This window comes from Sinocyclocheilus grahami, unplaced genomic scaffold (assembly GCF_001515645.1).
Source record: "Sinocyclocheilus grahami isolate Dianchi unplaced genomic scaffold, SAMN03320097.WGS_v1.1 scaffold1137.1, whole genome shotgun sequence".
Taxonomy (NCBI): domain Eukaryota; kingdom Metazoa; phylum Chordata; class Actinopteri; order Cypriniformes; family Cyprinidae; genus Sinocyclocheilus; species Sinocyclocheilus grahami.
The window spans coordinates 11538-21230 of NW_015506316.1; the positions used below are offsets into that span (position 1 = coordinate 11538).

The 9693-nt window shown below is 38.2% G+C and overlaps 1 protein-coding gene across 1 annotated transcript in view; it reads left to right on the top strand.

The window, feature by feature from the left end:
* LOC107567249 (E3 ubiquitin-protein ligase rnf213-alpha-like) overlaps positions 1-1634 on the top strand; it is a gene marked incomplete at its 5' end in the record, with an annotated part of 11264 nt that extends 9630 nt beyond the window's left edge. Inside the window, one exon of the mRNA XM_016252895.1 lies at positions 1403-1634. Coding sequence (XP_016108381.1) covers positions 1403-1634 — 232 coding nt within the window. The remainder of the gene's footprint in view (positions 1-1402) is intronic.
* Between the last annotated feature and the right edge of the window lie 8059 nt (positions 1635-9693).

A 9693-nucleotide genomic window follows, 5' to 3' on the forward strand; every position in this document is an offset into this window, starting at 1 on the left:
TAACCTTAAACCGCATAAAAACATTATTTTCCACATACTGTACATTATTGTTTCTCCTCTATGCCCCGGCTTTCTGAAACACGTCGATTTTTACAAAGCTCATCGGTCTGAAAAGCGAGGTGTGCTCTGATTGGCCAGCTATCCAGTGTGTTGTGATTGGCCGAATACCTCAAGCGTGTGACGGAAATGTTACACCCCTCACCATACTGTGATGCCTGCGGCAACCACATGTGACGACCCCGGGCTGGACTCCGCTTCGTCCACGGTGAAAGCCGATCCGGCGATCCACAGCGAAGTTGATGTATTTCCTCAGAGACCAGCACGGATCAGCTCCAGGCATGATGAAGCGGATATCGTTCGCTTTTGGAAGACCAAACAAAGTAGTTTCGGTACAGCGTCTTCACGACATGGCGGCGGTGTCAACAATACTACAGCGAGAATAAAAGTTATGCCTTCTTTCTTTGCGTGAATATTTGGGCGGCGTTATGCAAATCTTCCCACATAGTGATGTAGACATGTGGGGGCGTGTTAGAATGAGGCGTTTTTGGTAGGCGTGGCTGACTCTTAACTTTTATAAAGAATATCTCTTTGGATTTGAGACTTTAGTCTTTGCAACTTTACAGATCTTCTTTATGCACCAAGAGCTTGTAACACTCCAAAGAGAAAGGAACAATTGAAATTGCATCATATGACCCCTTTAAATTGAAAAATTCTACTCAGCTGATTTCAACATAATAATAATAATACATATTTTTGAGCAGCACTATTACTAATGTAAAAGTCTGGATTTGTGAGCATCAGACTGACTACATAAGTGCCTTTTTGCAAGATACATATTTAGATTTGAGTTTTTATTTTCATTTGGCCTCCCTCTTCAACATTCCTTGTCACAGCCAACACAGGTAATAAACACAAATCGAGCTCCCTGTGCTAGGGCTGGACAATAATTCAATATCAATATGTATCGCGATATAATTTTTTTCAATAACAGTGATATGATTTTTAAACACATTTCCGATATTTCGATATCCATTCCCAGTGTTTCCCATACATTGATTTATTTGTGGCTTTGATTTCTTTGAATAAACAAGAGCACTGCACGTTTCAAAATCAAAACACGGCGCGGGTGTTTTATATGAATGTATCTCTGACGGGAAGATACAGTATGTATCTTTTATATGAATGTATCTCTGACGGGAACTTCAGAAAAGTTTCGATGGCATTTTCATTTTCTCTGATATGAAGTAGAAACATAGAAACAAATGCAACATTCATGTTTTGTCCCGCTCCCACCCGCATAAAAGTAATCTATATAGATTTTTTTCAGTACATCGAAGAAATTTACATGAAATGGTTCTGTAACATCTCCTAAGATCCACAACATCCCAGCATAAACGTATAGGTACATCGGGCAGCAGAGGCCGTACATCGGGCAGCAGAGGCGGTACATCAGGCAGCAGAGGCGGCAGAGGCGGTACATCGGGCAGCAGAGGCGGTACAGAGGAGGTACATCGGGCAGCAGAGGCGGTACATCGGGCAGCAGAGGCGGTACAGAGGGCAGCAGAGGCGGTACATCGGGCAGCAGAGGCGGTACATCGGGCAGCAGAGGCGGTACATCGGGCAGCATTCATTAAATGGAGAACCGACTACTGACTTAATAATACTTACCAATGTGAATTCTGATGTTAGACGTGACCCGAGAATTTGCCACATCTTGTGCTGACAACAGTTTTTGCCCCCGTGTGAAAAATGGCATTATAAATTGTGCACCCAGAACGGCAAAGTCATCCTTTAGAGTGAATCCTCTGTCGGCAAGAATCTGAAATGACAAAATAAAACTAAGTTAAGGACACTACACAAACATATTCCTTTTGAAACAAATGGGAATAGAGCAACATGGGGACAACTTGACTTGAAATGCTTTCAGTAAAAATAGGCAGTTAAACTTAACATTTATAGTAAATGTCCTATGAAAAGATCTTAACAGTGTACAGTACATAACACATTTCAAGTTAAACTCTGACCTGATCTCCAGCTTGGTGGTATCTTGAGGATAGGAAATCGGAGTTCCTCACAATCTGAACATCTGATGCTCTCCCGCCCCAGCCTTTGGAGAGGTATGTAATTGCGCCAGATGGGTGACATCCAATGAAGTATTTTACTGTAGTCCAGTTCTTGTATCTGGAGTAAGTGTGAGGATAGGAAATCGGAGTTCCTCACAATCTGAACATCTGATGCTCTCCCGCCCCAGCCTTTGGAGAGGTATGTAATTGCGCCAGATGGGTGACATCCAATGAAGTATTTTACTGTAGTCCAGTTCTTGTATCTGGAGTAAGTGACTGCTCTGTGAGGAGCTATTGACATGCTATGTGCATATATCTTTCTTCATTGAAAGACCAACAGTGTAGTTTGTGCAATAAGTGGCCATGAAATATCTTAATGTTATAGGAAAAAAACACCGTTTTAATGAAATATAACTGATAACAAGAAAAATTGCCCACCTAGTTTTCAGCTTCTTCGAATGATCAATTCTTATCTCGAAACAGTCAATAATCTAAGTAATCCTTGGGTACTGTACCAGCACTTCAGCTGGTACCGTGCTCCGAATGCATTCCCTTTCTGGCCAGGCAATTAAGAAGGATATTTTGGCATACATGAGGTCCAGCCATTGGGTAAATATGTCACTAAACGTGCTGGGTGCAATATTTAATATGCTACACAATAAATCATTAGTAGGGCTCTGCCGCAGTTTAACCAGAGTAATGAACAGCTGGTCTTCAGTTGAAAGCTTGCACAGGAACCTTGGCTTGACAAACTGCACCAGATACTGATGCAGAATGTCAAAACCTGACCATGACAGGCCTGTCATGACTCTGCATTTGTTGTCATCTCCTTTCACGCTGCCTGATGAAAACTTGACTTGCTTCAATTGGAGGGGAGACTGTGGTTTCTGAAGGGGACATGGGGACCTGTAGATCGTATGGACTCTCCGGAGGCAGGACTGGGGTTTCCAGTGGGGGCACGGGGACATCTGGCTCATCTGTACTCTCTGGAGGGGGCGTTTGTCACTGATAACTAAACCGATGCCTCTCTCGATTTTTGAGACGATCCAGTCTTTTTAATCTTCTTGTAGTCGGCGCTCGTCTCTCGAGGAACAATGATGGAACATAGGCTGGGTGAGCCTGTTCTTCGTTTTTTTTAAACCTGCAGCAAGACAGCCAAAGCAGTGCATTTTAACTGAAAGGAACTGTGCAGCTAAAATTCGTTTTAGTTGTTGTTAAAGATGATGCTAGTAAAGACCTTTGTTCAGATCCTTACGGAAATTAACCATGGTTTTATTGTAGTAAAAGTAACTATAGTTTTCTTTTTCTTTTTTAAATTGCCACATTTTTACTACAAATACATTGGTTAAACTATGTTTAGTGTAGCAAAACCATGGCTAATTTATGGTTACCATGGTTTAACTATAGAAATCATGTTTTTTTGTTTATTGTGCGGGGTTAATTTTTGTAAGAGGAAATAAGCAGCTCTCCGGTCCTCTCCCCTGGTCAACAAAGAATGTCCCTTCCCTCATTGGAACTAAAATACAGGTGTGCTGACTTATCCAATACAGGAGGACTTCTGCAATAACATTTGGATAAAACAAAGTTACCTGTTAAGAAGTGCCGACTACACACATACACATGACGAGATATAAGATCCCACAACCATCCTGATGAATCCTTTGTTTTCCTTGCCGGCTCCGTGTGTTTATTTGGCAGTATATAAAACTTAAGATCAGGTTTTTTTTTTTTTTTTTTACTTATTAGAGGTGCAAAATGTCACACAGCAAGTTTTTGGCATTGCACCAAGCAAAAACAAATAATAATTATTGCAAAGAGTAAAGATCATACGCCTAACAAGGTCTACGAGCAAAAACAGTAACATTTTGAAATATTTTCTATTTTAAAATATTTTAAAATGTAATGTATTTCTGTGATGCGCAGCTGTATTTCCAGCATCATTACTCCAGTCTTCAGTGTCACATGATCTTCAGAAATCAGTATAATATATTGATTTGCTGATTATCAATATACAGCTGAGTATTTTTTTTCAGGATTCTTTGATGAACAGAAAGATCCAAAGATCAGCATTTATCTGAAATAAAAAGCTTTTGTAACATTATACACTATACCATTCAAAAGCTTGGGGTCAGTATGATTTCTTTCTTTCTTTCTTTCTTTTTGAAAGAAATTATAGAAATTAATACTTTTATTTAGCAAGGATGTTTTAAATTGATCAAAAGTGATGATAAAGACATTTATAATGTTACAAAAGATTTCTATTTCAGATCAATGCTGTTCTTCTGAACTTTCTATTCATCAAAGAAACCTGAAAAAAATCTACTCTTCTTTTTATTTTTATATAATGAATCAGTCAATTTTAATGAAAACAATACAAGTTAGTAATTTTTTATTTATTTTTTACTCTGCACTAGGGGGACCACCCTATAGATCTGTTGCAGGACAGTAGATGTGATTTTACGGGACGATGTGGGACACATGCGAAACAGATAAATTTATTCCCGTTATGCTATGTAAACACTGATTTACATTCGTTGGCATATATGCGCCAATTTATTTTTCTGCCGGTGGATGCCCACACTTCAGGTTGCGTTAATTAAACTTAGGAGAGAAGATCATTTTTGAGCGCACACATGTAGTGTCTGATTGATAGAGAGCGTGTCCGTTTTCTGTGAGTGAATGAATGGGAATCTACCAGCGAGCAGAGAGATTTGTGCTCGCGCATTTGATGCGCTCTTGCATAGGCTACACTGTAAAAAAAAATCTGTGACATTTACGGTAAAATACCGGCAGCTGTGGTTGCCAGAACTTCACCGTAAAAAATATGGTAGCAACATTTTAGGTTTTACAGACTTAACTTAAGTTCACAATAAAATACATTTATTCACCGAATATAGTATGGAAACTTACTGTTAACCAGTTAACAGGTTTTTACCGTAGCATTTTTACAGTCTTTTACTGTTAAAATCACAATCATTTTTTACAGTGTATATAACGCGCTCTGGACATTTGTCAGTAAAACAACTCCATAGAAACCGCCTCAAGCGATCTATTAAAACGAGAAGAAAGTCGTGTCTGAAAGCTGCAATCGATTTTTTTAAATGTGTTAAATGAATGGAGAATATCGTGTTTTTCCGTGCGTGTCGTCGGTGGTGCTCGAGCACTTGATGAGGTCCGCTTTATTCCTTTGAGCCGTCCACGCAGTCGTCATCAATGGAAAAACCCCACACCCCTAATCCTAACCTTTGCGTATCATATGCACACCAAAGTCCATTTCTGCGTATAAATAGAACGCCAAATAGAAACAGAAACTTGTGGTACTGATACGCACTTTCATAATTCACGATATAAAGCAGCATAGATTTTTATTTTAAGACGATCATATGCTCTCTCGGGCCACATAAAATGATGTGGAGGGCCGGAATAGGCCTTGAGTTTGACACGTGTTTTAAATAGGAAAAATATTTCAAAATGTTACTGTTTTTGCTGTATTTTGGATCAAATAAATGCAGGCTTGGTGAATTCTTTAAAAACATTAAAAATCTTACTGTTCAAAAACTTTTGGACTGGTATGTTAGCCTATAGTTTGAAGTTAAATATATTAATATTAATTAGGTGAGTGTGAGATGCTTATTTGACAGTGATTTCACATTTCTTGTTTGTATGAAGGCTAAATGGTGAACATTAATTTATTTGTGCTGGGCTTTTTTCTAAAATATTATATGGTTTTATATGAGGTGTCATAGACTTGGCAAATACATTTTTCATACGTTTGTATGCACAGACATTCTTGGCAGTTTTACAAGGCTTTTTTTTTTTTTTAATAGTGTTCATATCGATATATCCATACATTCGGAATTATCGAAATATATCGTGATATAAATTTAGGCCATATCGCCCAGCCCTACCCTCAAACTTCAGCATTGCTTGTCACTGCTGTGAAATTAAAACATCTCAATACAGCCAATCTAACTTCTGCAATATTAAGCCTAACAACAAGCAACCTAGTCTGGCATTGGCCTAAAATAGCATTGCGCGAGGTCAGAAATGCCACAAAGATTAATAAAAAATGCCCCCAAAATGTAAGATATGAATAGCCTCTATAAGAGTTTTTTTTCTCTCTCTTTATAATATAATAGATAAGAAATATCAGACAAGCGAGAGTGCTACTTCCCAGAATATCAGTATTCCCACTGTCCCTCACCTGTTCCTATAACTCTCACATAATGCAAGTTTAAACCTTCATCGGTACATTCTATAGTCTGGGTTTGTTAATAGAAGCCCCGATCTCGCTGTCATGTAAAAATTCATGTAAAACAGAATGTTATATAAGTACCCGCAACTTCAAGTTACATCATGTGATGCTCCACACCAGAGTGCTTATAACTAGATAATAATAAATAACTAGAGAAATGAAGCACTCACTGCCCCATGTGTCTAGGAAATGTACATTTTAGTTTCTTCTCTTTTGATGCAGCTTAGCAGGAACAACATACACGCGTGTCTGGGGCAATCAGTCGTTACTGCGGCCTCTCTCCACTCTTCCAAAATGAAACGTGTGTCGAAGTAGTATTTCCCAAGCAAATTCACAAATCACACTTTATAATGAAAAACTCTGGCCAGTCCATTTATAAATAACATGATTAACCTCATTTTGCTGCTTTTTTTGTTTGTTGCTCAAACATATAACGCCCCATTGTTTCAACCGTTAATGAAGACTGATTTTAAGATGTCTTTAAAAAAGGGTAATGATATGAAATTTAAGATGAGGTTTGAGACAACAAGAGCATAATCGCAAGCAAATGACTATTTTATTAATAGTCAGATAATGAATATATGCATTTTTTTTAAAATCTCGTTATACTCAGTAAGACATTAACTAAAGCACTTGCGTATCGTTGCTCTTTTGTTGATTTTGATTGCTTCTATTGTCCTCGTTTGTAAGTCACTTTGGATAAAAGCATCTGCTGAATGACTAAATGTAACTAAAGACACTAGAAGCAAATGTTTCTGAGATGTATCTAAAATGTTTCATAAACCCAATCCACTAAAAGTTTATTGTATTTAATCCCTGGATCTTTTGGTAACTAATTATACTAAATAACAAAGTATTTCAGTTTGCAGTTAAAGCAGAAGAGATCTTGTTGAAATAACAGTGCTCATAGTTACACCTTTACACCATAAGAGGGCAGTTTATAACAAAATATTAAAGTCTTCTCAAAAGCTGCCTGTGTATGCATACATACAGTAGTCGGCTAGACTGAGGTAAATGGACCGGGAGAGATTACAGTTAACTTTTCTTGATATTGTTAATAATTCTTATATCAATACTATATTCAAACACTCGCTCTTTCCCTCAAACACATGCAGTACAAACAAGTGCCTGCACAAAGTGTTTTTTTATCTTTAATTTTTAATCAGTGAATATTTGGAAAATCAATACATAAACAAAAAATTGCACACCATGCAGTTCTACAAAATGTATATGTATTCACAAAGTTGCCTTTTTGTTTTATTCAGCCTCTGTCATGTTAATAAACCTGATTAATGTTCTCTCATGCAGCTGAAGGAAGGGCTGCCGGAAGGCATGTGATACACAGACTCAGGGGCCGTGTGCGTCTGGAGGACACTGTGATAACACACTACTGAACCCAGCGGCCTGAAGAGAGAAGGCTTCTCTAAATACATTTACATTTAGTCATTTATCCAAAGTGTGAGGACAATAGAAGCAATCAAAATCAACAAAAGAGCAATGATATGCAAGTGTTTTTATACTCCCTTATTTATACAATATAAATAAGGGAGAGTTTCTGCACATGTTTTGAAGCATTGACTCCAAAAAAAGCTTTTTTTAAATTATTTACTTATTTTACATGTCATTAAAAACACATTGAATTTATAGAACTTGGAAAATTAGAAATTTGGTCTCTCATTCTCATAAAAAAAACCCCACTTAGTTTTCAATGTAACACAGCCTCTGTCCAAAATCACTCATATGCAACGTGAATTGATTTTAATATGTTCTCAATTACTGCATCGATACAATGAAGAGCTTTTCAAATGCACCTACATTTTAAACAGCAATAAAACATGAGCTCTCTCATCAACACCGTGGTGTTGATGTGTTTATTTGTTTATCCCAACAGCTATTACAAAAATATGATGATGGAATTTTAATTAGGTGAATAGAATGAAGTACGGTTTATGTTGTTGTGATTATGTTGGGGTTCAGATAGACTCGTGTATGTTGTCACCAGATGCTGTGCGAAACTGGCAGTGCATCATTCGGCGTAACTTTCTGAAGTAGCTCTGTAAATCATTTTATACAGATGATCTTAAAAATAACATTCATAAATCTGGTAACAGAAGTTCAAGGCTGCGGGTGTTTAAAACGAGCTGAAAATCAAATAAGTATATTTCATCTCCTTTTGAACTGCACAGATCGTCTGCGCCATTACATCAGCACATGATGGCTTTAGCACACGTTCTTCTTGCTTTCGTGGGTTCAGATAAATGGACATCGAGGAACCCGACGCCGGCCACAGAGCTGTGTTAAACACGCACACATGTGCCTTCACTGCAGTTTTATCAGACGCTTATTCTGCTCTCTGTGTGATGACTGTCCATCTGGATCAATCATCATCACTGTAATCACTCATCCTTCACACACACACACACACACACAGAGTCATGACCTGAACTACATCAAATCCAATAGAAGCTCTCCCTAAAAGACAGAGAGATCTGAACGCCACAGTATCCCACCATGCAATTCATGAAATAGATCTTCTTTCAACATCTGCTCTATTAAAACACGTCCCTGCCAACTTTTCAAGTGATCTATGATTTAAAAGTAGGAAAAGGCAGTGTATCAAAAATGTCGCACTTTTATGAGCTGGTAGTATGTCCCGGTACTGATTTAATGACTTTCACTTTTCTCACCGACAGATTTTAATGCGCAGTGAAGCACAGAGCCAGTGTCTAATACAGGTCATCTGCTGTGATCACATGACCAAATCACACTCTATCGCTCAACATGAATCTGGAGAGAAACACTTGTGAACAATGTGTGTAACCTTATGTATCATACACACACTGACAGGGATGGTAACAGAAGTTCAAGGCTGCGGGGGTTTAAAACGAGCTGAAAATCAAATAAGTATATTTCATCTCCTTTTGAACTGCACAGATCGTCTGCGCCATTACATCAGCACATGATGGCTTTAGCACACGTTCTTCTTGCTTTCGTGGGTTCAGATAAATGGACATCAAGGAACCCGACGCCGGCCACAGAGCTGTGTTAAACACGCACACATGTGCCTTCACTGCAGTTTTATCAGACGCTTATTCTGCTCTCTGTGTGATGACTGTCCATCTGGATCAATCATCATCACTGTAATCACTCATCCTTCACACACACACACACACACACAGAGTCATGACCTGAACTACATCAAATCCAATAGAAGCTCTCCCTAAAAGACAGAGAGATCTGAACGCCACAGTATCCCACCATGCAATTCATGAAATAGATCTTCTTTCAACATCTGCTCTATTAAAACACGTCCCTGCCAACTTTTCAAGTGATCTATGATTTAAAAGTAGGAAAAGGCAGTGTATCAAAAATGTC